This window comes from Syngnathus floridae, chromosome 15, assembly GCF_059516105.1.
Source record: "Syngnathus floridae isolate MCC-2025c chromosome 15, RoL_Sflo_1.0, whole genome shotgun sequence".
Lineage (NCBI taxonomy): Eukaryota > Metazoa > Chordata > Actinopteri > Syngnathiformes > Syngnathidae > Syngnathus > Syngnathus floridae.
Genome location: NC_142427.1, coordinates 4,592,501 through 4,620,053, shown reverse-complemented (window position 1 = coordinate 4,620,053; position 27,553 = coordinate 4,592,501). Strand labels below are relative to the sequence as shown.

Below are 27,553 nucleotides of genomic sequence, written 5' to 3'. Positions count from 1 at the left end.
AGTTGGGGTCAGAGGGGAATGCACAAAAGTAACCCCGTTGAGTATCGTCACATCACCCCACACTCTGATGTTCTCCGCCGGCAACTGCGACCTCACCATGATGTGAATTCACCACGGAAGCAGATGTCTTCTGCAATCCATTAATTCATTGAAGTCTTCGCTCAACTGTTCAGGATTGCGTGCCGGTTTATCTCCACCGGTGAGTAGACGCTGAAAACGTGTTTAGCGAGCCGCTTAAACAGACGATCCATCACCGTCCCGCAGATAGCAAAGACAAGACACCGGCTACTGCATCGATGAGCTTTATAGTTGGCTCGCTAGCAAGCATTTTTGCTGAATTCGCTTTGGTGTTTATGCTAAAACGGCATCGTTAGCTATCATTAGCTACTACTTGACAGATGACAGTTGCATGACAACTTGTCTCAGAAGCTCCCTCTTTATTGGGGAATTCTGTATCGTTCTACTCAGTCGTGTTAATTCTCTCATCCGCTCGAACTGTGTTTGATCGCAGTACTCTGGTTGTTTTTCTGGTCCTTCCTGCAGCTTTGTGTTGCAGGTGGGTATTTAGTGTCCACGATGGTCCATTTGTCTAAGATGCTGGGGTGACGAACGTGTCCACGTGATTGATGATCATAGGCATCTTGTTTCGCATTACCCTTGATGGATTTATGATCAAAAGAATAGCTACTTTGTGACTGCTTTTGTCTTTGTGGTCTAAAGCTGTATGTATATGCAATATTAGTATTAAATGTGTGCTTGCTTCTACGAAATACCCAACATGTATAATCTCCCCAAAGATCAAACTATCCAAGTTTACACATTGTCTTAAGAAGTTGTCCACAAGCTTGGATTTGTGTTCAGGCTGTCCATGTCTGGATTACGGTGTTGCAATAGCTATTGCGTGATCATTCTGCTATCTTGTTAATCAAGTCAATTTTGCAACAAGTCAAGCAGCATCACACGCCAACCAACTGTGTACTGGTGTTCAGACTCTTGGCCGCCATTGATAACTTGTGTGGTCATTTTTCTTCCTTGTCCAGTGGTTGCAACCTGTGTGTGTCACCCAGCCATGGCAAAGCAGGAAAATCCTGCCAAGAAGCACCCAGCTATGGCAGCGGTACACCCCCACTTCATCGTGGGATCGGTGTCCGAGGAGAATTCAGAAGATGAAATCCAAGGGAAGCCGGATGCCCAGCTGGAGGAGAAGGAGGGTCGTTCTTTGTCACCCTCATCCGGGAGCTCGGATAGCACCAATGACATGAGCTTTGAACACATTGATGGCTCCCTGCACAACAATTTAAGGTTAGAAACCAGACCTGATGATAAAGTGTTTTTTTTTTGCTTTTTTTTTTTAAACTTCTTTGATTCCATTTAATTTTTGCGGCACAGTATTGTTAGATCAAACTTCTTTTTTGTGGTACAGTATTGTCTTTTGCAAAAATTGCTAGATCAAACTTTTTTTTTTTTTTAAAGTGGTCATTAAAAATCTATTCAGAACGACAAATTCATTCTGCACTCTAGTAAGAGTACCAAACCTCTACCTTACCTTCCAATGTAACACTTGTGTCACACTTAGGGAGACTTCACCCGGAGTTTCACGCCTATGGTTTGCCCATTTTACAGCATGTGTGAAAAATGTGCTTTCATTGGCTACTCTCTGCTGAAAAGAGTGCCTCTTATGTCTCCCTGGTTTGCGTGGTTTGGCCGGAAAGTGATGGAATTTAGATTGAGCAATACATATTCCTGAATGCCCCATCTGTGGTCCTCTTCAGTTTGCTGATGCAACCTTGTAGCTTCAGATAGCAGTTTTGGTGTTATGGGTCATTTAGTTGTTTAACTTTCAAAATAAGATTTTACATCGAGCTTGGAATAATTAGTTTTGTTTTCTGGCATAGATTTTAAAAGGATTCAAAAGGATTACTTTTTTGCCCTATTACAATATTTATAATATTTATAATATTCATAATATTGCGCTCTTGAGATGGGTTTTAATTGAAGGAAACAGAAGTGTGTTGTTTTTTTCACTTTCCTAATAACGTCGAGAGTGGAGGTTGTTCACGCAATCACAATCACGCAAAAACATCAGGCCACAAAAACCAGCCAGCCAAACGGGCTCAGGCACCGGCACACCCTGCAGCTCAGTGTAACGTCCCTCCCCTCTGCACAAACCCCCAGTTGGGTGGAGCTTGAGTCAAAAAAGCTTGCCAAGTCTAGCTTTTTATAATATATGATGAAATCCAACCTTTTTTCACTCTTTCCCTTCAATGTTGAATAGATTTCTATTTTGTGAAGTTCTTTCCACAAAAGTAGAATGTGTCACTGAAGTGCTGCTCAGGTTGTAACTACCAAAAGAACTAACTATTACAATTATGTATTATAATTATAAGGTGTAGTGGGTGTTGAGCACCGTGTACGTTGTTCAATGTTGCGAAGCAAACACCAGCTTTGACTTGAGTCTTCTGGAATCCAAAGCTCCTGCGTGATTATTGACATTGTTGATAACCAGAGGCTAACATTACAAAGCTGCTCAAGAATTTTTTTTGAAAATGAGCACCTAGTAGGTTACTTGTTCTTCTGTGTATAGCTAGGTACATTTTATGCACAGAATGGTGACAATAAATGTTTCTACTTCTGTTAACAGGCCGAGCATGTCTGGGCTGCACTTGATGAAGCAAAATCGCGACCGCCGAAGAATTGACCTGCAGAGGGACTTCACTGTGGCATCTCCTGCTGAGTTTGTCACACGTTTTGGTGGCAACAAGGTCATTGAGAAGGTAAGTGTCTTGCTGTCATGCTCAGTGTGCCAGCTGCAAAAAAAAAAGTTAGTCTCTGTCATTAGCACAGACTATGATGCAGAACTATAACAATCATATTTGTGCTTTCCCAGGTGCTTATCGCCAATAATGGCATTGCCGCAGTCAAATGCATGCGCTCGATCCGCCGCTGGGCTTACGAGATGTTTCGGAACGAACGGGCAATTCGATTTGTGGTGATGGTGACCCCGGAGGACCTGAAGGCCAACGCTGGTGAGGATTGGCAAGACTATCCTGAAACATATCATTTAATCGAAAGTTAATATGTTGTCAGATAGCACAGCAAGACATCGGGCGCTCCAAATTCAATATCCTCCTAAATTTTATCTGGAGAGAACAACAAACTTTATTGGGCCAAGATTTTGTTCTTTGAGTCTATCAGTGCAAAAATGACAACAGTTCATCAGACTTTGTTAAAATTGAAGGACAGATAAAATCATTTTTTGAGGTACACAAAGCATGAATGTTTGACTCCATTCAAAATGAAGCTTAGTTGAACTTCAGCTTGTAACGCATACGTGACACATGGTAAAATTTAATATTTCTCTGGTTTGTTTTTTCCCATCAGAGTACATAAAAATAGCAGATCATTACGTGCCCGTGCCAGGGGGGACTAATAACAACAACTATGCCAATGTGGAGCTCATTTTGGACATAGCAAAACGAATACCTGTGCAGGTACCCCCACGCAATTAACACACCTTTCTTTTGCACTGTGATGCCTAAGGTGGCTAATTTCTACACGTTGTCTTTCAGGCTGTGTGGGCTGGATGGGGTCATGCCTCTGAGAACCCCAAACTGCCAGAGCTGCTCCATAAGAACGGGATTGCTTTTATGGGTAAGAGAAGTTTTTCCTCACATAAAGTTTAAGCTTTGGGGCTTGAAATAATGCAGACTGCCCACTCCCTCCTCAGGCCCGCCCAGTCAGGCAATGTGGGCACTAGGTGATAAGATTGCTTCCTCCATTGTGGCTCAGACAGCTGGCATCCCCACTTTGCCATGGAGTGGAGCAGGTAGGATTGCTGCCAGGATATCACTTGTGAAGATCCTTTTTATGTCTGCATCTCCTCAGACTCAGAAATAATGAAGAAGACCGATGCATACACTTTCAATTTTTAAGAAAATGCACTGAGAAATTTTTGCTGTTTCTTTCTCCAAGGCCTGACAGTGGAATGGTCCGAAGGCAATCCAAAGAAACTAAATGTCAGCGTTCCTCATGACTTGTATGAACTCGGTTGCATCCAGGATGTAGACAACGGCTTGGAAGTAAGTGCATTGTCAAAGTGAGCATTCAGATCCTCCAATGTCACGTGCTGCATTGGGCTGTGAAAAACTGCACGTATGTGACAAAGTTGTCTGTGTCCACCAACAGGCTGCTGAAAAGATCGGCTACCCTGTTATGGTGAAGGCCTCAGAAGGAGGGGGAGGTAAAGGCATCCGTAAAGTCAATTGCGCGGATGATTTCCCAAACCTATACAGACAAGTATGTCGAAATGAACCACCAAGATTAAATTCATGATTTAATTGTTGAAATTTATATATTAAAGTTTTTTTTTTTTTTTTTTTGGCTTCCAGGTCCAGGCAGAAGTTCCAGGTTCCCCTGTGTTCGTCATGCAGCTCGCCAAACATGCCCGCCACTTGGAGGTTCAGATCTTGGCAGACCAATACGGCAATGCCATTTCCTTGTTCGGCAGAGATTGTTCAGTTCAGCGGCGACATCAGAAAATTATAGAGGAGGCGCCTGCTACCATTGCAACATCGGATGTCTTTGAGGATATGGAAAGGGTAAATATACATATTGAGACTGCAGTACTTTCTCCTAGCTATAGAAAACGGATGATGTCATCACATTTAATGTGTTCTGTATGCAGTGTGCTGTCAAGCTGGCAAAGATGGTGGGCTATGTGAGTGCGGGCACAGTGGAATACCTCTACAGCCAAGATGGCAGCTTCTACTTCCTGGAGCTCAACCCTCGTCTGCAGGTTGAACACCCCTGCACTGAGATGGTGGCTGATGTCAACTTACCCGCTGCCCAGCTGCAAGTGAGTTCTGAATACAGTTGGGCTGGTGGGTGGGGGGGTGGAGAAGACAAGCTGTATACCACGCCTATTATGTCTGACTTTTGGATAGCAGACTGCATTTGTGCTTGATTGCATCCAATAGTCTGTTAGACGAGGGCCTTGTCTCCATGGCAACTAACTGCCCAAGTGAGCCATCAGTGTTGCCGATGTAGTGGTTGAAGCGGCAATTGGTCACATGGTGTGCACCCGCTGTGTTCAGAATTGTGCTTGTATTTAGGTCAGCGGCAGTCAAGCTGAAGGGCAGCGTTGTGGGGGAAACTGCTACTTTTGAGCTGATGGGACGTCACTATTGAGAGTGACATGCCTGTACGATTTGCTGGCAAACTGAGTGCTCAGTATCTTTTTGCTAGATGGTGTATTTCAGTTGATTGAGAGATTAAAGTCATAGTTCCAGAATATTCCTATCTCCAGTTTTGTTTGCACGATGGAGATCATAAGCATCAGTCACTTTAAAACGCCTCCGTTCAATTGGTGCCACTGGAACTACAAGCACAATAATAAACGTATTGATAAATGAATACCCATCTGTGAATCCAGATAACTTTGGGCTCTTTTTATAGATTGCAATGGGCATCCCTCTTCACCGAATCAAAGACATCAGGATGCTTTATGGGACGCAGCCCTGGGGTGACTCTCCCATCGACTTTGAGAGTCTGTCGACAGTTGCCTCCCCACGAGGACATGTCATCGCAGCTCGTATCACCAGTGAAAATCCAGATGAGGTATGCTTAGTGATCCTCATAGTTCTGGATGTTTGTTTTGATCAAATTTTGTCTCTTTCCAGGGTTTCAAGCCAAGCTCCGGAACAGTACAAGAGCTGAACTTTCGCAGCAATAAGAACGTGTGGGGCTATTTCAGTGTTGCAGCTGCTGGTGGACTGCATGAGTTTGCAGACTCCCAATTTGGACACTGTTTTTCTTGGGGAGAGAATCGTGAAGAAGCCATCTCGTGAGTGTGTTTTACATTGTTACCGGATTTATGAAATCCTTTATTATCTGCTTGCTTTGATGTTAACATTTTGGGAAATGTGTGATTTCCTAGTAACATGGTGGTAGCTTTGAAAGAGCTGTCTATCCGAGGAGACTTTAGGACTACTGTGGAATACCTCATAAAGCTGCTGGAAACAGAAACCTTTCAACGCAACACCATCGACACGGGCTGGCTGGATAGGCTGATCTCTGAGAAAATGCAGGTGGGCAGTTGCTATCAACGCTAGTCCCCAAATGATGATTAGTGGGCCCCAAAATTCTGAACAACCAAATAATGTACCGTGACGTTACAAAATGATTTGTTCCATTCAGGCTGAGCGTCCTGACACGATGCTGGGACTTGTGAGTGGAGCTCTTCATGTGGCAGATGTTACTCTGAGGAACAGCGTGTCCATTTTCTTGCATTCTCTGGAGAGGTAAGCATGTCGTTGATACGTTCGGATACTGTCTTGAGGACTACGGACGATGTTCCGAGTGCAATGCTGAAGAGAAACTGCTCATAGGTTCCGTACATTGTGCCTCTAGGGGTCAGGTGCTGCCAGCACACACACTTCTCAACACGGTGGATGTGGAGTTGATCTATGAATGTGTCAAGTACATCCTGACTGTGACTCGCCAATCTCCCAATTCTTATGTGCTAATCATGAACCACTCCACCGTCGAAGTGGATGTCCATCGGCTAAGTGATGGAGGTTTGTTGCTGTCCTATGATGGCAGCAGCTACACTACCTACATGAAGGAAGAGGTAGACAGGTAAAAAAGAAAATCTATTTGCTATTTAGTACTACCAAGACAAGCTTAATTTGCTGATGATCTCAACTGGTTATCTCCTCCAAAGGTATCGCATCACCATAGGCAACAAGACCTGTGTTTTCGAAAAGGAGAACGACCCATCGCTGTTGCGATCTCCCTCGGCAGGAAAACTCATCCAGTACACAGTTGAGGACGGTGGTCATGTTTTTGCTGGCCAGTGTTATGCTGAAATAGAGGTGCGTCATCTTTTTTGCATTCCAGACTTTACGCATTATGCGTGTCGGTTGACTCGATTGTCTTGATTGCAATTGCAGGTGATGAAGATGGTCATGACCCTCACAGCTGTTGAGTCCGGTTGTATTCACTATGTGAAGAGGGCCGGAGCATCGCTGGATCCTGGTTGCGTCATCGCCAAACTTCAGCTCGATGACCCCACCCGGGTCCAGCAGGTGATGTCAAGTAGCAATTTCTGCTCGCCTCATTGATCGTATTCCTGTTTAAATGCGCAATTTTCTACTTTGCAGTGCTTTTATTCGCTTTCAGTTCATCTATATGTATGAGTGCTGTAAAAACTTGCTGAACAAGGCAAGCAAATTTGGCTGCATCTTTCCAAATATTTGTTTGTTTCTGCAGGCCGACCTGCATACAGGTACTTTGCCCTCGACCCAGGCCGTTGCTCTGCGAGGGGAGAAGCTGCATAGAGTTTTCCACAACACACTGGATCACCTTGTTCACGTCATGAATGGCTACTGTCTCCCTGAGCCATTCTTTAGCGCCAAGGTGAAATCTCAAAACAAACATAAAAAAAAAAGAAAAGCAGGCTGTTTCTTGAGCACGCTAACTTTTGTATTTCCAGTTAAAAGAGTGGGTCGAAAGGCTGATGAAAACTATGCGTGACCCCTCGTTGCCGCTGCTGGAGCTTCAAGACATTATGACCAGCGTTTCAGGTCGCATCCCCCCTGCTGTGGAGAAAGCCATCAAGAAGGAGATGGCGCAGTATGCCAGCAACATCACCTCAGTGCTCTGCCAGTTCCCCAGTCAGCAGGTGGTCCACACCACACATGCCAACACACACGATGCTGAACCACTGCAGAATTGTCGTGATCAATCACAAAAATATTTACCATTTTGCCAATCATGTGCATGTATGTTCTTTGTTATACAGTAGTAAAAAAAACCTTTATAATGTATGTACCGATAAATGTCACAAGGTGGCAGAAAAGCACTACATTTATTTAACTGGGACTCATCAACTCATGATGAAAAATGAGGTCAATAGATTTCTAAAATAGTGCATGCTAATATTGAATGTTTCCCTACTTTACAGATTGCAAACATCCTGGATAGTCATGCTGCAACTCTTAACAAGAAGTCCGAAAGAGAAGTCTTCTTTATGAACACGCAAAGCATTGTTCAGCTGGTGCAAAAGTGAGTGCCTTAGTCTCTACTTTCCAACACTCGCCTGCAACTTGTCTACAATGCATCAAACAGACTGACTTATTAAAAAAGTTTGACTACTATAAGATAATTAGTTAGCTACATATTACAATTACAATTCGCCCCATCTATCCATACCTCTCGATGTTGTTGATTTTTATCACAGATATCGGAGTGGAATCCGAGGTTACATGAAGGCAGTGGTGATCGACTTGCTCCGACAATACCTGAAAGTAGAGATTCAGTTTCAGAATGGTGAGAAATTGTAGTAACACGCCATGGGCTGATGTAATGCTACTTTTCTCCGTTGAGTGTCACTCTTTCTCAATGAATAACAGCGTGGCTCCAGTTTCAGTGTTGTGTAGTCCCAATATGTTTGCTTGTTTTATAGGACACAATGACAAGTGTGTGTTTGCTCTTTTGATAGGACACTATGACAAGTGTGTGTTTGCCCTGCGTGAAGAAAACAAAGGTGACATGGCAAATGTGCTCAACTACATCTTCTCCCATGCCCAAGTCACCAAAAAGAACCTGCTGGTTACAATGTTGATTGTAAGTATAATTTTTTTACCCCCCCCCCCAGCTCTGATGTATTTATTAAAATAGCTTGTTATAATAATTGCACTGCATGCAGACACTTGGTAATGTGTTTTTATTCTCTGGAAGCAGTAATACTGTGTATCCTCTCCTCAGGACCAGTTGTGTGGCCGTGATCCGACACTGACAGAAGAACTGATGGCCATGTTGACGGAATTCACCCAACTCAGCAAGACAACAAACGCAAAGGTGGCACTTCGTGCACGGCAGGTTGGTTGTTCAGTTCAAAACTGTTTGTGTGTATTTTGTAGTATTGTGTGCCATAAAAATATATATCCTGAAAGAAAGGCTAATGTCTTCTAACAAATCAGTCGGGGTGTACTCATTTATGTTGCGCGCTGTATGAACATATAAAAGACAATGTCTGAAGATAATAAAATTCAATGAGGTATAAAATCCTTAATAATATCATTCTCTGCAGGTGTTGATAGCATCTCACCTCCCCTCTTATGAGCTCCGTCACAACCAGGTGGAGTCCATCTTCCTCTCTGCCATTGACATGTACGGCCACCAATTCTGTATTGAGAACCTCCAGGTAGGCAAGAACAACCTGCACATGTGATCGACTTTGCAAGTGTTTCTGACCGTACATTGATCTTCCAGAAACTGATCCTTTCCGAAACATCCATCTTCGATGTTTTGCCCAACTTTTTCTACCACAGTAATCAGGTTGTCCGAATGGCCGCCCTTGAGGTTAGATCCTTATTTCTCTTTGCCCTCATTTATTTTGAATGCTCACAAATGTATAATAATGCACCTTCGTCTCCGACCCATCACAGGTGTATGTGCGGCGAGCGTACATCGCTTATGAGCTCAACAGCGTGCAGCATCGCCAGTTGAAGGACAACACGTGTATAGTTGAGTTCCAGTTCATGCTCCCAAGCTCGCACCCAAACAGGTATCACTCATGCCCAAGGGCTAACAGTTTTATGACTCACTTTGCCTCCTGCTCTCCTCTGCAGGATGCATCTTTCTATTATGTTCATATTTCCGTGGTGGGTTGCTTGACCCAGCTGTGCCCCATTGTGTAAATGCTCCTTTATTTGCTAAGTAGATAGAATGCAAGACCTGACTGATTGGTTGAAAACATGTGTGTGCAGACAATTAAAGCTCTCCCACCTGCAGTACCTCGTGTTAGCTCGTCATCCTAGGGGGCACTGTTGCCATAGATAAATGGACACATTTGAGGATTGTTCTTGTGAACATGCTTGTAGCTCAGAATCATGGCGTTTCTGTTGCATTTGTGATCCCAGTCCGTGATTGTGTTGCGGTTGTTTGAGAGTTTGCTCCTGCTGAAGAAAGCTGTCAACATGCGCATGACAGCCACAATTTGAGGGACACCTGCACTCTTGAATGAAACAGTGGCTTACTTACTGCCGTTGCGAGGAAATGTGTATCCTGCATGTTTATGTGTACTACATGTTTGTGTCATGATTGTGAAATAACTGTCCTGTTTTGCTTGTTTCTGAAAACCAGCATGAAGTGCTCTTCTGCCTTAGTTGAGAACAGAGCTTAACAAAAGGCAGCCTAAACGTCTCATGATGCATGTTGTACAGGGAGCAGTCAAGAAGTAAAATGTGTGCTCAACCTTTTGACTCCCGGTTGCATTCGTTTAGATATTGACTAGTGCATAGTAAAGCGTTGCCGAGATGAACACACTGCTGCAACTTGACTGACTTCCTGTCCCGATGCCTGCCACTAACCCAATAGTAATCAATGTTGTTTGATTGCAGAGGGAACATCCCCACTCTAAACAGGTATTGTAAACATTCTTTTTATTGCGTAGACTACATGCATAGACTGCTTTAGACGCATGGCCAGACCAAAAATTCACATTAAAAGTAATCTAGTTGTTAATGAAGCAGTTTGGTGCTCTTTAAATTTCAAATAAACATGGTACTGGTGGAATAATTGGAGAAGTACTAAGTGCAGGCTTGATTCATTTTATTAGCAAGAGCATGGCCCTCAGCTCATAGCCTTTTTTTAATGTCTGCTTGTGAGTCCTTGTGTGTTTGTGTGTGTTATAGAGGTTTTGACTATCGAAGTCAATAATGTAATAATGTCCTGCTAGGAAAATGTCTGCTTCTTCAGTCCTGGACATTTTAAAAGGCAAAACTGTGTCAAATTTGGACCCTCCAGACAGGTTTGATGCAAAAGTAGTCTCAGTGGGTGTAACGTTAACATTACAGCTTATTTATGGGGTCTTACTGGTTTATTTGTATTTCCTTGTTGTGTGAGAATGTTTTGAATCTGAGCAGAGTGACATGACAAAATGAAATTTGGTCTCTTTGGCCATGCTACAGCCCTACTGCCAACTCTGGAAAATTAGCCCTCAAGATCTGTGCATTATGAATTTTCTCATTTTGGTCAATGCAGCTGAGGTCAAAGATCAACTGATCATGTCCTTTTTCAAATTTTCTTGGCTTAATTTGGCCTTCTGGGGTTTTGATGTGTCAAAACAAGTACACGTAAAATGCTTAATCTTATTTAATCTGAAAATAAGTGGTTCAAAATTTCACATTGTCATCACTCTATGGGTTATCAATGCTCGGTGCATTTCCTCCACTTATATACTTTATGGGGACATGGGAAATTTTATACGTATGTCCAATTTGACTAACAGTCTGTCAATTATCTTTGATAGTGTGAACAGCTGCCCTCAAATGTTCTTACTTCCCAGTTGTTGTTTGAGCTCCATTAAATGTTCCCAGTTGTTGTTTGAGCTACATTAAATGTAACAATCTTCATAGCATCAAAAAAGTGTGCGTTCAAAACTCTTACACTTGGGATTCTCAATAGGTGGATGGAAAATGTCTTCATATCACTCATCAAGTAGTGGATTCTCATTTGAATCGCTTTCACCTCAGGTCGTCATTCTCATCAAACCTGAACCACTATGGCATGGTGCATATGGCTAGCGTGAGTGATGTTTTGCTGGACACATCCTTTACGCCCCCCTGTCAAAGAATGGGCGCCATGGTCTCTTTTCGCTCGTTCCAGGAGTTCACCAAGTTAGTGTGAACAATTTGAAATCATTTCAAAGGGAAATGTGAATGTGTTGGGTGATTAAAGCACGCATGCCTGTTTTTAAGGAACATAGCAGATGTGTTGAGTTGCTTCACCGACTCTCCTCCCCCAAGCCCGACCTTTCCCGAGGGAGGCAATCCCGTCCTGTACGGTGAAGAGGACAACAAGGTGGGAAAAGCTTATTGTTCTTTTAGGCGGCTTTAACAACTACGTGCGGTGCAACTGAAAATGCTGATGTAAATTATTATTTTTTTTTGGGTGGTCCAGAGCACCCAAGATGAACCCATCCATATACTGAATGTGGCTATAAAAACCGACAGTGACATGGAAGATGATGGCCTGGCAGCCATGTTTCGGGAGTTCACTCTGTCAAAGGTTAGAAGTGGAACGATCACCAACAAGGCTGCTGTTGATTTTACCAAGTTTTGTACTGGGCTAACTCATTCTATTTTTTTCCTCCAAATCAATTTAAGAAATCTCTGCTGTTTGAACACGGAATCCGTCGCTTGACTTTCCTTGTGGCTCAGAAGGTAAGACTTGTTCTGTACTCCCGTATTTTCTCATTTTCTGTTTGTTTGCTTCACAATCTACCTCGCATGTCATCCTTTTAATTGTTATGGCTGCTATAATTGACCAAAAATGTCTTTGTATATATATATAAGTAACTAATATTCCCTAATGGTATTCGTGCACAGCATATTTTGTGTGTTGTTCTTCAGATAATTTGCATTGTAAATTCAGCCTTGTCTCTCCTTGTATCTCCTTTGCATGCCTTGCTTTCGCGACATTTATGATGACAGGATTTCAGGAAGCAAATCAACTATGAGGTGGACCAAAGGTTTCATGTAAGTAGAGGCAAAGGGGGATGGAGGGCAGCAAGAAATAAGACAAAAAGCAGGTTGCATAGAAAAACATACACTCTGTAGCCACAACGAGCAAACGTGAACGATTTCAATCAATGCAAAATAATTGTGTTTGATTGTTGCTGGTTCCTCTCTCTGATTCCGTACATTTCTACAGTAGTGCAACCTATAATAATAATAATAACAACAGTGCAGTGTCGGCTTAACTTTTTAAAGGCAAATACGATTTTCGGATTTAATGATTTAAAAAATGTCTAGCTGAATGCTACCATTCACATGTGCAGCACTTTTGGTCCAAATGCCAATAGTATTGTGATGATGGCAATAAGGAGGACATTGCGGGAAGTATCCTGCCTTTTGATCCTCTTGACAATGGGGTTTGATTCCCCCCCCTTTTCATGGGCCCTTATGCATCCGAGAACTAATCATGCTCAGTGGTGTCAGTGCCATTACGTGCCCCTCGTTAAACAGAGGGAATTCCTTTTTTTTTTTTTTTTTTTTTACGCCTCAAAAATGTTTTCCTCCATTTACGATATTTTCGACAGAATGTGTAATCAGTGTCAAATTGTGTTGGTGGAGATTTCAGTTCGTGTCCAATTGCGAGCCTGCTTTCATCCTGTAGCATGAGGAGAGAAAAGCGTCTCCAATCGGGCTGGCATTGTTGTGGAACACTTCATCTGATATCATTCACCAGGGCAAGCGGGCATTTAGAGGATCAAGAGTCTCTGAAAGAGTAACATGTTTTATTCATTTGCAAAAGCAATGTATACTTTACTACGCAGACTATTCTTATATGTACTTACCATCAGAATAAATTCAGTGAGGTACAAATAACTTCTTTAAGCTTCTTGTGATTGCATTGATAGGTTGCGCATACGTAAATACTGTTTTTATTTTGGGATGTTGTATGTTTTATTGTTATTCCTTTTTCATCTATTTTCTACACAGAGAGAATTCCCCAAATTTTTCACATTCCGTGCCAGAGATAAGGTAAGGCGTGTCTTGATTCTAAACCGTTAAACTTTTCTGTTTTAAAACATGGTAATGGTAAAGCTAAAGTTGCTACAAGGACACTTTGGAATTAGGGATCAGAGAACCGGTTTAGCACCAACGGTTTACATTACCTTGACTATTTTTTTAGATTGATTGTTGAAACAACTTTTCACCCCCGGCTTCATTGGATTTCCTCCATTGTAGACATTTTGATGGCTCCTTCTCTCTCTTAGCCCTGATAGTTTGACTACAACGACACCGGCAAAACTCATTAAAGTAATGAACTCTTTAATTATGTCTCCCATTTAAGAGAAATGACACCCATTAGCGGCTCTCTGAGAATGAGATTGCCCACGATTTCATTTACTTAATACTGTGTGTAGCTCTTGGGCATCTTTCTACTTTTATTGGGAGATGGTGTTCTTGAAATTGCCATTGATATAATCTCGGTTAATAGCAGTTTTTCCTTGTGCTTGCCTTGTGAAAAAAAAAGGTCATACTTTTTCAAGCACGCGTGTGTTGCTTTGTTGTTTATGATGACATGGTGCCTTTTTCTCAACAGTTTGTGGAAGATAGGATCTACCGGCACTTGGAGCCGGCTTTAGCCTTCCAGCTGGAGCTCAACCGAATGCGGAACTTTGCCCTAACGGCCATTCCTTGTGCCAACCACAAGATGCACCTCTATTTGGGTGCGGCGCGTGTGGAAGTGGGAGCGGAAGTTACGGACTACCGATTCTTTGTGCGAGCCATTATACGACATTCTGATTTAGTCACAAAAGTAAGAAATGGAATTGAGTCCTTATTCTTGATCAGCTGTACTCTTTGCTGATTCTTTTTTCTCCCTTTACCAGGAGGCCTCTTTTGAGTACCTTCACAATGAGGCTGAGCGTTTGCTACTTGAGGCCATGGATGAGCTTGAGGTCGCTTTTAACAACACAACTGTGCGTACGGACTGTAATCACATCTTCCTCAATTTTGTGCCCACAGTCATCATGGACCCTTCAAAGGTACAATATGTCAGACCATTGTAAAATGAACTACAGCGTAATCTTCCCCATCGTGCTTTGCTTACCATCAACCTTACCTAATATGCCTCCGTGAACAGATCGAGGAGTCTGTTCGGTCCATGGTCATGCGTTACGGCAGCCGGCTTTGGAAACTGCGTGTCTTGCAAGCTGAGCTGAAAATCAACATCCGCCTGACTCCGACAGGAAAGCAAATCCCCATTCGCTTGTTTCTCACAAATGAATCCGGCTACTATCTGGACATCAGCCTCTACAAAGAGGTCACCGACTCCCGAACGGGACAGGTGGGGCCCAAAGACCGCCAGGTGGGGCACTCATACATTTTCCATGTCATCCGCTTTGTGCTTCTGTTCCATTAGGGAGCTCTCATCTACTTTCAGGTTGCAATTTCATGGCCTCTTTGTTTGAGGTTTTCCAAACAGTAGAACATTTCTAGCTTTCAAATATTTGGATTCAGTGGTGCTATCTCAAAAATTATGATGAAGATTAGTATTAATAACTTGCAGCAAATGAAGGCTTGACTTATGTCACTCTTGGTGAAATTTAATTTTATAATATATAGGTTATGAAATGAGTGACCAAAATATTACATTTGTTAATGATATTCTAATTTTTGGAGATGCCCGTATGCGTCTCCATCAGGTGATCAGGTAAGTTATACTTGATGCTTCCAGCCATTATTGCACCATTTTGTCATCACGCCCATCTACAGTGAAAGACCCCAGCTGATGTTTGAACCCTCAACTTCTGAATGTGGGATGGATGTGCACTGCCATCTTTTAATTCAAATCACAGCGGAATGGTTGTCACATGCTCTAGAAGATAAAACCTTTCTTGAGGTGTCTGCTTGGGACTTTTATTTGAATGTGAGCATACAATATCGTTCCATCACATCAAGTGGCTGCTGTGGGGATAAGAAGCGCTCATTGACGTCCAGTCATCAATGTCATTCAATCAGTCACCTGAATGCCAAGTTTGTCAAGAAAGACTGATGTATTTGTTATTACATTCTCTACTTTCTTTTGTGCAGATCATGTTCCAGGCATATGGAGACAAGCAGGGCCCTTTGCACGGCATGCTCATCAACACGCCATACGTCACCAAGGACCTGCTGCAGTCAAAGCGCTTTCAGGCACAGTCACTGGGCACTACCTATGTCTATGACTTTCCAGAAATGTTTAGACAGGTACAATATTTCAATTCATAAACTGGTTCAGAGCATGATTCATTACGTTGCAGTCAATGTTAATTGTTGCTTTTGATACAATCAATACATCTGACGGAACTGTTTATCCAGGCTCTGAAAAAGTTGTGGCACTCAAGCCAGGCACATGCTTTCGTACCTAATTGCCCTCTTCCATCGGAGTTGCTCACCTTCACCGAGCTGGTGTTGGACGCCCAAGGTCAACTGGTGCAGATGAACCGGCTGCCAGGTGGCAATGAGGTTTGTTGTTATGTGTTAAGAAATGAACTTGCAGTACCCCATAGGTAAATCTTGGCATATTTTTTTTGTTTAAATGTTACCAAAATCTTTTGTAAACCTATTTAATTCCATATGGATCCATTTTATTTTTCATCTAGATCGGTATGGTGGCATGGCGAATGACCCTCCATACACCAGAATATCCAGCGGGACGCGAGATCATAGTCATCAGTAATGACATCACACACAAGATCGGCTCATTTGGACCTCAGGAGGATGTGCTGTTTTTGCGCGCTTCCGAGATGGCCCGAGAAAGCGGCATCCCTCGTATCTACATTGCGGCCAACAGCGGCGCCCGCATTGGCCTGGCTGAGGAAATCCGACACATGTTCCACGTGGCCTGGGAAGATCCAGCTGACCCATACAAGGTTTGTTGGTGTCCTACTTCAATTTTTAAGATCAAAATATCATCTGCATTTTGAAGTCAATATCAGTGACAGAGCTGTCACCGTATGGCCGCTGCAGGGTTTCAAGTATCTCTACCTGACGCCTCAGGATTATAAGAAGGTCTCAGCCCTAAACTCTGTACATTGTGAACATGTGGAGGATGAGGGGGAATCCAGGTACATATAGATTACTCAAGTATGCATAGTGATTAAGATAAAAGCAAAAGTAGAAAGGGAGATTGTTGGCCGGTCATTCCCGAAAAGACCGATCCACATGATTTACTGTCATATAGGTATAAGATCACTGACATCATTGGAAAGGACGAAGGCTTGGGTGTGGAGAACCTGAAAGGGTCCGGCATGATTGCTGGAGAATCCTCTGCGGCTTATGAGGAGATCATCACTATGAACCTGGTAAAAGCACGTGTGTGCAAAACACACACTGCTATTAACTGTCAACTTGGTGTCAAGAAGCCTTAACGTTGATTGTCTCGCTTAATAGGTAACGTGCCGAGCCATTGGAATCGGAGCCTATCTTGTGAGACTTGGTCAGAGAACCATTCAGGTGGACAACTCGCACATTATTCTGACTGGGGCTGGAGCACTCAACAAGGTACAACAAAAGCATTGTCCTAAAAATGTGTTCATTTTTTTATTCCATTATTTTGAGAGCACAGCAGGGAACTTTAATTGTTTAAAAATATAAATTACAGTACTATGCTATACATTACTGAGCTGTAAAGAATTTTGCTGAAAGCTACAGTGGATGTGGCATGTCAGATTTTTTTTGTGCTTTTTTTTTTCCCCCTCTCCTTCTAATTTGTTATGTTCCACAAGGATACCCTCGCAAACCGGGACCCCCTACCGTCATTGTTAAATAATTGAAGACGAACCATGAAGTTCTATTTGCTTTGCTGGAGGCTGCAATGCAGGACATCCGCATTATTTGTTTTCCATTAAAATGAATGTTTTGCTGAGACAGGTTTTCTGCTTGTTGTTGATTGGTGCGAGTGCTCGTGTTTGAGCCTACACGCTTTACTACACCTCCTGTTTTTTCCTATTTTCGCCCCCGTTCAATCTACCTTGTCAGTGTAATAAGATGTCTCCATTTCAAATTAATTGACAGGCAGCAGCATGAGAAATCATGCAAATGGCAGGCTGATGGCGCACCTATTTGCCGAAGCCTCTGTTGTTTTTAGACCAGCCCACTGTTAAGCTGTTTATGAGGAGACAGGTTGTTATTGAAGTGTCCACATCTCAGGCTAATAGCCAAATGCTCTCAGTTTAAGTAGATTGTATATTTTGTAAGATTGTGAGCAAGACATCCCCCCCCCCCCCCCCCCCCAATTCTTCATGTGACTTCCTGGCTATTAACTGAAACTTAATTGAGAGCAGGAGGCTGCCACCTCAAGATCATCATTTAATTAGCCTCTAGAAAGCTTCCATATTTTCATGGGCTTTGGATAGTAACTACTAGCACAAATACCCCAATGAGCTGTTCCATCGACTTGGCCTCTCTTTTCTCTCTCCTGGCGATCTCCCTCCTTTCTCGCTCCTACATCCCCTTGCTGTCTCTGCGCAGCAGAATCTTAATGAAGCCGCGATGGCCGGAGGCTCAGAGGCTTTGTGTGTGTCAAGGTGACTGCGATGTTTCTTGGGGCCGCAGGCTTTCCTGACAGCTTTAGGAGAGCGCCCTAGATTTGTAGCCAGATACATAACCATTAATGGTAATAAAGAAAGTAAATGATGGCTGAAAAGGTGAAAGCCGAGGCTAGGGAGTGACCGCCTCTGATTTTTACTGAGCCATGTCAGGGCCCTGCCACCTGTTCCTGCCTGCTTATGAAAATAGGGCGCGCTGAGGTGAAGACTTTACAGCTTTAGGTTGGTTCAGGGTCACTTTGCCGGGTGAAAGTAGTGTGGTTGATTCTATTGATAGTACTGTCCATGGGAAATGATTGCTATTTTTTTAAGTGTGTTGCCATGGGTATACAGTATACACATAAAACTCAAAAAGGCAATGTAACACTCCTGTTGTACAAAAATAATAATAGTATATATTGTATAATGTTTGAATGACTGAGAACACATTGCTGTGTGTTATCTAAAGCTCCCCTGTGTGATTATAATAATACCCAGCTCCCATCCAAATCCTTCATCATAACTTAGGGTGAGCTCAGTTGCTTCCCCTGAAAACCCTACATTGTAGTTTTAAAAGGCAAATCCGAAGAAGTATCGTGTGCTCAATCACGCTCATGTTTGTGTTGTCTGTCCGTCCATCCGATGCCAGGTGCTGGGCAGAGAGGTTTATACATCCAATAACCAGCTCGGTGGAATCCAAATCATGCACAACAATGGTGTGACCCACAGCACTGTTTGTGATGACTTTGAGGGAGTCTTCACTCTCCTGCAGTGGCTCTCTTACATGCCCAAGGTAGGATCTAAATATTGCTCTTAAGTTCATTTCTATGATGTGATACATTAAAAAACATTCATGAGTAATAGTCGTTTTTTTTTTTTTGTTCCCCCAGTGCAAATTTAGTCCAGTCCCAATTTTGAGTGCCAAGGACCCCATAGACAGAACTGTTGCATTTGTGCCAACAAAAGCACCGTATGACCCTCGTTGGATGTTAGCTGGTCGTCCGAGCCAGAGTAAGTGCCCGTTGACATTTCGGTTCTATTTTGTCAACTGAATTTTTTGTTTTTGTGACTACATCTTGCGATGCTGTTCAGACAATATTGTTGGACATCATTTCAAATGGATTGATCAAGCATCTCATAAATACATTTGAATACTTTATAGCTTGAAGTCCAAGTTTGCAGTACCACATTGTGTTTAGGTGGGGTAATAAGTAAGTGCCTTGGACACAGGTCATGATGATTTCTTTTTTGTTACCTCAAGTAAATATAAAGATTTATCATGTTCAGCAAATGTGCCATGAGTTAGAAGTTGCAATTACTCATTTCAAGAGAGCCTCCGGGTAGCCACTAAAAGAGAAACAGTTAAGTCTGCTATCATGCTCCAAGAGACAAGATCAAGATAGCACCAAAATGGATGTGGCTGTGTTTCCCCACTGCAAGCTTGGACTGTGCAGCTCCTGTAACGGTGTAATTATAGCTTGAGAGCACAGAGATGTTGAAGGATTGCGCAGAAAGTGGTCCACGTTGGTGGTAGGGATGAGCGGCAAGTCTTAATTGAACAGTAACCTCATAGTGTATGGCGTGTTTCTCAGGTTTAGCAAGCAAAAAAAGAGCTCAGCAAGCCTTTTGTAGCCAATCATCCATCATGTTTCCCGCCTGTTTTATGTTTCCCGCCACTCTATTAAGAAGGATCTTCTGAAATGAATTCCTGTTTACATTTCTTACAAGTGACTGTCTCTGTTTCTTTTAATCTCTGAATAACACTCACTTTCAATTAATGTGTATGAAGATCCAAAAGGCTCTTGGCAGAGCGGCTTCTTTGACCATGGCTCCTTCATGGAGATAATGCAGCCATGGGCTCAGAGTGTGGTAGTTGGCAGAGCTCGGTAAGCCCCAAATAAACACATAACATAGTTGAGAATGGATTTTTTGTGTTATAGTTAAATTTCCTCACTGCCACTGCTTCATACTCTATTCCTGCAGACTGGGTGGAATACCTACTGGAGTGGTTGCTGTGGAAACTAGGTCAGTGGAGCTGTCAATCCCAGCTGATCCAGCTAATTTGGACTCAGAGGCCAAGGTGAGGCAGGTCACTCGCTGCGCATACTCAAGTATGAGCCAAGTGTTTCATTGTCTCGCGATGGAGTGATTGTGATCTTCCCATGTGTCTCTCTAGATCATCCAGCAGGCGGGACAGGTGTGGTTCCCTGATTCGGCCTTCAAAACAGCCCAAGCGATTAAGGACCTGAACAGAGAGGGGCTGCCTCTCTTTGTATTTGCCAATTGGAGGGGCTTTTCTGGAGGAATGAAAGGTGTGGGAGCAGAGCTTGTGTAGATGCTGATTTACAATTGATGATTTACAATTCTCTAATATGGCTTTGCTTCCTTCTTTTTTACCCAGACATGTATGACCAGGTGTTGAAGTTTGGTGCCTATATTGTGGATGGGCTACGGGAGTACAAGCAGCCCGTCCTGGTTTACATCCCACCCCAGGCCGAGCTGCGAGGAGGCTCCTGGGTGGTCATAGATCCCACCATCAACCCTCGTCACATGGAGATGTACGCCGACAAAGACAGCCGGTAAGACAATTGCAATTGAGGAAAGATTCATGTCTGCCTTAACACTTGGTCCACTGAAGCCATTGGTGTGCTCAGAGGTGGAGTGCTAGAGCCTGAGGGGACAGTGGAGATCAAGTTTAGGAGGAAGGACCTGGTCAAGACCATGAGACGAGTAGATCCCATCTACATGAGCTTGGCTGAAAGTCTGGGTCAGTCGTCATCTTCACTTCCAATCAATGTTCTTTAGTGGCCGCAGCCTACTTAATTTGTAGTCCTTCTCCCTCCCATTCCCTGTCAGTAAGGAGCAGGGGACTGGGAGGGGGTGCTGTGTACCTTCACCCTTCTTTATCTGTGGATGGTATCATCTTTGCTGCGCTCCCCTGAGAGACACGTCAATCACAGCTGCCTTGGATCAATTGTCAGCTCTCCTGCCTCCCTGGCGCAACCTATCGATTTAACTCACAGCTCGCAGGAACTGTGATCCAATGCTGCGTGCGTTTGCCGCTTTGGGAAAAGTGGTGCCGCGTTATTGAGGAGGGTTTGAGAGAAACAGATTGGAATTGACAGAAATCAGTCAGCAGCTCCAAGCTAAATAAAACGCTGTTAGTGCGGCTTAAGTCACTGCTGCATTTTACGTCCAGCAATTAAGACATTCGGTATTCGTTCCATCTACTTAAATTGTGATTTGTCTTCTAATTCTCAATATTTTTTGTCTCTCCAAAAGGCAATGACAGTCTTCACAGTGATGATTTTGTCAGCAGTTTTGGTTACACACACGCAATGTGTAAACTTAGCTGCTTAATAATAGAAGTAGAGCAAAGTTATTTCTGAGTGGTACAGGTCTTGAGTTTAAGGTTCAATAGTGAGTCTTGCCAAGCTTTATCTCCGTGACTCAAGTCAGCCATTTTGATGACATATTTAGCTATAGCAGACTTTGTGTTAAAACTACTTTTTCTCCCCAAAAGGAACCCCAGAGTTGAGCCCTCCTGACCGTAAAGAGCTGGAGACAAAACTTAAAGAGCGGGAAGAGTTTCTGTTGCCAATCTACCACCAGGTGGCTGTCCAGTTTGCAGACCTACACGACACGCCGGGCCGCATGCAGGAGAAGGGCGTCATCACGGTAGGTGCTTTGCTTCAAAGTCTTAAAAGACTGCTCTGTGAAAAGTCAACACAGTTTTGTCACAATCAAATCTGAGTTAAAAAGGTTTTATTGCTAGTTGGGCCGGCCTTGTTTTTATGTTGCATCAAATATCACATTAATTTTAACAACATGGTTCGTGACATTTAATGTCAACTTGATTTAATTAACAAGATGTATGTCCTTTTTTCCTCTGGAAGGATATCCTGGAGTGGCAAACATCCCGGCAGTTCTTCTACTGGCGCCTGCGGCGCCTCCTCCTGGAAGAGACGGTAAAGAGGAAGATCCAAGCAGCTAACAGCGAGCTGACAGACGGACAAATCCAGGCAATGCTGCGCCGCTGGTTCGTTGAGGCGGAAGGTGCTGTCAAGGTAACGCAGCCATATACAATTTTACTATGATATGTTTGTGTTTCAAAATATGATCTCCCGTTTTATTTGAAATCTAATCATTTGTACTACATAGAAATGCGTTGTCCACAAAAATAGTGATAAAGATACAAAAGAACCACAGTTACTTGAGGCCCAGTCTTCGCCTCAGAGGACCGGCAGGCAGAATCTGTCAGGAGCCATGTTTGCTGCAAAGTGGCCTTCTTGTCTGCGAGAACGCTAACCCCATCAGAACTCAGTGTCTTAAGCCACAATTAATCACAGCCCTGGCACGTGCTGATAGGAGAGCAACACGCTGTCTCTTAATTAAAAGCAAACAGATTAAAAATGATTAATAAGGGCATTAAATGTTCTTGCGGACCTCAAGCGGGGCTATTCATATAAAGGCAAGGGCCTATTAAACCCCTCCACCCTCAAGTCTTTAAGCCCCTCCAGCCCGGCTTTGTTTGGGATCAGAGATGCCGGTACTCATGAATACTAATATTGCTATCGGGCCCAAATCAACGAGACGTCATGCGTCTACTTTGAGCTGGTCCACTTCTTTTGTTTGTTTCCGTATTGGTTTGTGCACACTCAACCAGTCCAATTTTGTCAGACTTGTATTTAGTCATAATGGCCACACTGGTTAAACCTGACAATGACATCACGCAGGCCTATCTGTGGGATAACAACGAAGAGGTGGTGGCTTGGCTTGAGAGGCAACTGGCCGAAGACGACGGAGCCAGGTCCGTCATCGACGAGAACATCAAGTACATTCGTCGTGATCACATCCTCAAGCAGATTCGCAGGTTCACCCCTTTTGAGATTTGCTTTGTTTCCAGAGATACCAATCAAGTGGAGTTTTTTTCCCACATGCACTTGATTTACCATGTTTTTTTTTTTTTGTTTGGTCTTATGCTTCCAGCTTTGTTCAAGCTAACCCAGAGGTGGCAATGGATTCCATCGTGCACATGACCCAGCACATCTCACCCACACAGAGAGCTGAGGTGGTGCGCATCTTGTCCACTATGGAGACCTCTGCTTCCTCCTAGGGTCCACAGCCATCCAGCCCGTCTCTGGGCTGGCAAGGAGGAAGGTTGGAAGGAGCTGATGTGAGCAGCCATCAGGGGAACCGATGTATCGTTGGCAATGATTCTAACGACCCACTAATACTACTTGGTGACCAATTTGATCTGTTGTGAGGTGTAAACTAATATGTGGATTTTTTTTCCCCAATGTATACTGCTTTTAGACAATATAGTCATAGTTAAATATTTTGACGACAACGCCAGCAGCCTTGGCAAGAAAGGGTCTCATAAACTACCAACCAGGGTGCACTTAGTTACTGAGCAGAAAAATAGCAGGGACGTTCTAACCCATTTGGACAGAAGAGCACAGCAGGGAGCAAAAGGAGCCCTTTTAGACGCTGACTGCTTCCCAGTTCTCCTGCGGTGAACACAAAACTACAGCTGTCCCTTCTGTTCTGACTTGACGCTGCTCCACATGCACTTTATACTGCGTCGCTGTTCACATTGCATACAGAACTAAACCCGTTCTTGCTGTAAATGTAGTATCCATGTCATCAGGCTCACTGTTACACATGTTAAATTCAATGGGGTAATGGTACGACACACAGAGATGATACAAAATAAATGTGAGAAAAGGAACATTTTGTTGCTCTTCAAAACAATCATTGAAAATAGCATCATTATCATTCAATTGTCTTTGTAATAGAAAATATTTTTAATACATGATGAGATCACCTCTGTTCAGTGATTCATGTAGTGTAAGCGAATGTCAAACTGTAATTTGTGTTAACTGTTTATTTATACTATTTTGTACTAAATGTTGCTTATTTGTAACAACTGTTTATTCTTATTTGCATATTTCCCTGCTGGTAATTTGGTTTAAAAAAAAGTATTGAGTGACAATGGGTAAAGAACACTGGATTGTTAAAGTCGGCGCTTGACATCACTGCCTCGTTATTTCGTTGTACAATGTGAAAACAGCTTTGTGCTCATTGGTGTGCCTTTTTTTTTTCCTGACCTGCATTGACTTGCCAGCCAGTTTCTTTTAACACACTAGTTGTAACCTTGAATAATAAAGGTGAAATAATGACATGTTAGCAATCTAAATAAAGATTTGACCCATTAAATTTTTGGCCATGTATTTAACAAAAGGTCTGAAAATGTGTACTACTTTGAATGTATCTGGTTGTTATATACTGTAAATGCACATGATGATTTCCAGGACAGATACAGAAATGAAAGTAGTTCAAATTGGAGCAGTCAGAACAGGGACTATTACACTGGGGAGACATTTTCTGATTATTCCAAAATGATACTCTTCGCATTCCTTAACCCAAAGACGATTAATGTCTTTTTTTTTTTTCCACCGCCTTTGCCTTTTAAACTTCAACAGTCTTAAGAAGGATGAAACGGATCAAACAAATACTGAGGGAGCTATCTCATCCTTTTATTTATTTAATTTTGTCTTATTTCGTTTGTATCGTCCCCTCGGCTCTGTCAACTTTGTTATCGTCCCACCAACAAATATGTAAGACAAATTGAGTTGCATGTGCCCAATACCCACAACAATTACGAGCAGTCCAAAAAGAAGAAAGTCATTTGGTGCTATAATTGGAAATGTGTGTTGCGTGGTCCCCCTTGTCTCCCACAGGGTTTTACTCATTTGTGGTGGTGTGCGCGGCGGGATAATTCTTTTGATCTGTGACAAAATGCAGATTCATTTTCTTTCTCAGACATTGAAGTTGAGAAAGCAGCGTTGTTGTGGAGAACTCGCACAATACTGAGTCTTTTTTCATAAGAAAGGTAACATAAAAAGGGCCAATGTATTTCCTATGATCAATTAACATGCAAAAATGTAAAAACAGATAAACGTGGATGGTTATATTAAGGCAGCAATGTGATTTAGTCTCAAACTATATGGTCCTTGTGATCTAAATTTTCATCCAAAGTCAGTTGAGAGTGAGGACGAGCTCTGTAGACAATGGATGTTTTAAACTATTCTTTTATGGGATGAATGGATATGAAGCATCAAAGTATCAATTCACTAAATTACAATCCAAATGTGTCTTTTAGTGGCTGTGACATCACACTGAACATTTGGCAACACAGAGTCTTGACCATCCACGTTGTTGACCACCCACATCACAATAATCTTTACAGACATCCGATCATCCGGAGGAGGCGGGTTCAAAATTGTTCGCATTATGCATCCATCCACCCATTTTCTGAACGACTTTTCCTCTTGAGGGTCGTGGGCGTGCTGGCCTATCCCAGCGGTCCCCGGGTACCCTGAACTGGGCTTGTTTCTATTATCTATCTGCCGTTAGTTTAATCAGTTCTTGGCACTTGGGGTCTATCCAGCTGTTTGTCATCTCTTTGCGCGTTTGGCATTTGTGGTTGTCTATGCTTTGTTGTCATCTCTTTGCACGTTTGGCATTTGTGGTTGTCTATGCTTTGTTGTCAGTGGCCCCCAAAACAATGAAGACTGGTTTTGTGCAAATGTGTTGTATGTTGTTTGATCCTTGTAATTTTACTGTGACACAAATTTAAAATGGATGCTGAAAATAAACAATTGAAGAAAATAAAGAGAAGAGGTGTTTGCTACATCAAGTCTTCATTTACTATGTCAACAGTACATTTGCAATTTTTCCAGCAGGGACTATTGGTAGGAAAGTCAGGGGGGACTTTTGGGGGGGAAAAAGATGCCTGCAATGAGATTGAAACGGAGGAATTAAGATAGCTCAGAGGGGAGACTCAATCATGCATCTAGGGAGAACCATAATTCCACATTCATGTGTCTCAATGGCTTGACAGCACTTGAGAGACAATGCATCTGACCCAGATGCAGGATTCCAATTAGCCGGCTGTATGCAACAGTTGAGATGAAACGCAAACGGGGTCTTTACAGAGCCCCTGGGCTGCCTGATTACTGCCTGAAAACAAAAAGTCTTTTGCCCATGATAAAGAGTCGACTGACACACGGGGAGTGTGAGGCCCCAGCTGTTCGCCGTCTCTCTCCAGGCTAAGGGCTTCGATAGAAAAGCTCCTCAATGCTTGCATGTCTGCCTTTTTAGGTTTGGACTGCATTGCAAAGTGTACAGCAGCTCAGTTACACTAAGATGCTTTAGATGTGTTTCATAAGTTGAATAATATTTTTTTTGGGAGGGGTGGGCAATTCATCATTGACTAAAATTGCGTGTAAAAGTGGGTTGAGGGTTGATTTACTAAATTTTCAATCTTTTTGACACCCATTACTGGTATCGTGCCAAATGTGCGCGTTGTCACTTTTTGCAATCAAAGTCAGATGTCTGAAATATTATCAAGCTGATTTGATTTATACTGTGGTGTGGGTGCGTGTTTAGGATGACTTTTCCTCCCTGAATGCTCGTAAAGCAATCAAGGACAGTAAGCGGTCACAAATCCTTGGGTGTGTGGTCAACACCAATTATTGCAGAGCGAACAAATACGCTGATGGAGGTTTGTATTTGATAGTCCACACTGCTATTCCAGTTTTTTAATTGTCTTGATTTCCTTTTTTTTTTTTGATAATACATTTTCTGGGAGACAGTCTGGATACTTTTGTAAATATCCATACGAAACAAACTGATTACTGTGCATGAAACGTAATGAAAAGCATAAAACAACAGAGTGATGAATAATTTAGATGATTGCCCAATCGTTAATTTCAAACAAGATGCGTGTATGTCAACAATGTCCTTGCACATTTCAAAAGCAGCTTACTTTACACTGGAGAGTAAAAAGGGTCTTAGTGTCCCAGTGTTTTTACAGAGAGGGAGCGAGGATGTGAATCTCTTTGGGGGCAGCCTGTCAGCCAGCTGCACCACAGGCTTAATCCCCAATCCATGTTTAAAATGTGTCACAGGGGTCAAAGATTTCAACACCCGGTGATCATCACCCACATAATGCACACATTGTCATTCTGCCAGGGCTTGGTAAACATTGGCTGAGGGCTTCTGACTCACGAAAGATGGGGATGAGGCCCAGACACTGCCACTTTAGCCAGGAAAGAGACATATGTGCGTGACACATTTTGGATTTCATTTCCTTGAAGACGATTAATAGGAAATTACAGTTTTCACTATAGAAAAAAAAGTAAAATTTTCCAGATGCTTATGTTTTTATTTTTAAATCACATACAATTATACATATTGATGAATGTTGTGTATGTGCCCTCCACAACAAGAGAGTGTGTTTCCTATACACTGCAGCCCCTCCTTTCCCCACTCCCCTCGCACGTCTGACATTAACATTCATGGAGCCAGTGAAGTGTGGCGAGCCGCGCACAGCGAGCCGTTGACGAGATGTGTGGAGGAGGAGAGAAAAGGTGCCGGTGATGGGGAGGAGGAGAAAGGGGG

General features: G+C 42.9%; 1 protein-coding gene and 1 long non-coding RNA gene across 12 annotated transcripts; one reads left to right on the top strand and one right to left on the bottom strand.

The window, feature by feature from the left end:
* The first annotated feature begins 10 nt into the window (after positions 1 to 10).
* acaca (acetyl-CoA carboxylase alpha) lies at positions 11 to 24,304 on the top strand. Of its 11 annotated transcripts, none has more exons than XM_088398029.1 (56): positions 11 to 199; positions 1,041 to 1,302; positions 2,642 to 2,774; positions 2,888 to 3,026; positions 3,382 to 3,491; positions 3,570 to 3,651; positions 3,728 to 3,826; positions 3,973 to 4,079; positions 4,186 to 4,296; positions 4,389 to 4,598; positions 4,685 to 4,855; positions 5,455 to 5,616; positions 5,679 to 5,842; positions 5,936 to 6,086; positions 6,196 to 6,299; positions 6,409 to 6,636; positions 6,722 to 6,872; positions 6,951 to 7,085; positions 7,270 to 7,416; positions 7,493 to 7,681; positions 7,964 to 8,064; positions 8,240 to 8,328; positions 8,501 to 8,625; positions 8,767 to 8,880; positions 9,092 to 9,205; positions 9,274 to 9,363; positions 9,450 to 9,568; positions 10,404 to 10,427; positions 10,742 to 10,813; positions 11,538 to 11,681; positions 11,763 to 11,865; positions 11,965 to 12,072; positions 12,171 to 12,227; positions 12,498 to 12,542; positions 13,183 to 13,293; positions 13,509 to 13,550; positions 14,116 to 14,331; positions 14,405 to 14,560; positions 14,659 to 14,862; positions 15,609 to 15,764; positions 15,876 to 16,022; positions 16,160 to 16,429; positions 16,527 to 16,624; positions 16,741 to 16,861; positions 16,950 to 17,060; positions 18,735 to 18,878; positions 18,976 to 19,096; positions 19,875 to 19,971; positions 20,069 to 20,165; positions 20,262 to 20,397; positions 20,487 to 20,664; positions 20,740 to 20,852; positions 21,609 to 21,763; positions 21,982 to 22,152; positions 22,822 to 22,958; positions 23,075 to 24,304. In XM_088398029.1, exons 2-56 carry the CDS (start codon positions 1,070 to 1,072, stop codon positions 23,199 to 23,201), a joined length of 7,239 nt encoding a protein of 2,412 aa, XP_088254155.1. In that variant the 5' UTR covers positions 11 to 199; positions 1,041 to 1,069; the 3' UTR covers positions 23,202 to 24,304. The 11 variants fall into 11 exon arrangements, with proteins under 11 accessions (XP_088254155.1, XP_088254154.1, XP_088254157.1 ...); XM_088398028.1 differs by having other exon boundaries at positions 14,659 to 14,883; XM_088398030.1 differs by lacking the exon at positions 10,742 to 10,813 and having other exon boundaries at positions 12 to 199; positions 14,659 to 14,883.
* LOC148385967 (uncharacterized) lies at positions 18,922 to 21,758 on the bottom strand. The gene is made up of 2 exons (XR_015862972.1): positions 19,854 to 21,758; positions 18,922 to 19,780 (listed from the first exon to the last, which is right to left on the bottom strand). It is a non-coding gene; the product is annotated as an uncharacterized LOC148385967 (long non-coding RNA).
* Positions 24,305 to 27,553: the final 3,249 nt, after the last annotated feature.

Bases quoted from the DNA above. Each gene is read 5' to 3' on its own strand.
- acaca (XM_088398028.1), top strand. From the start codon at position 1,070: ATGGCAAAGCAGGAAAATCCTGCCAAGAAGCACCCAGCTATGGCAGCG. The intron at 3,652-3,727 runs GTAAGAGAAGTT...CTCCCTCCTCAG, and splicing joins GAACGGGATTGCTTTTATGG to GCCCGCCCAGTCAGGCAATG. The intron at 17,061-18,734 runs GTACAACAAAAG...ATCCGATGCCAG, and splicing joins GGGCTGGAGCACTCAACAAG to GTGCTGGGCAGAGAGGTTTA.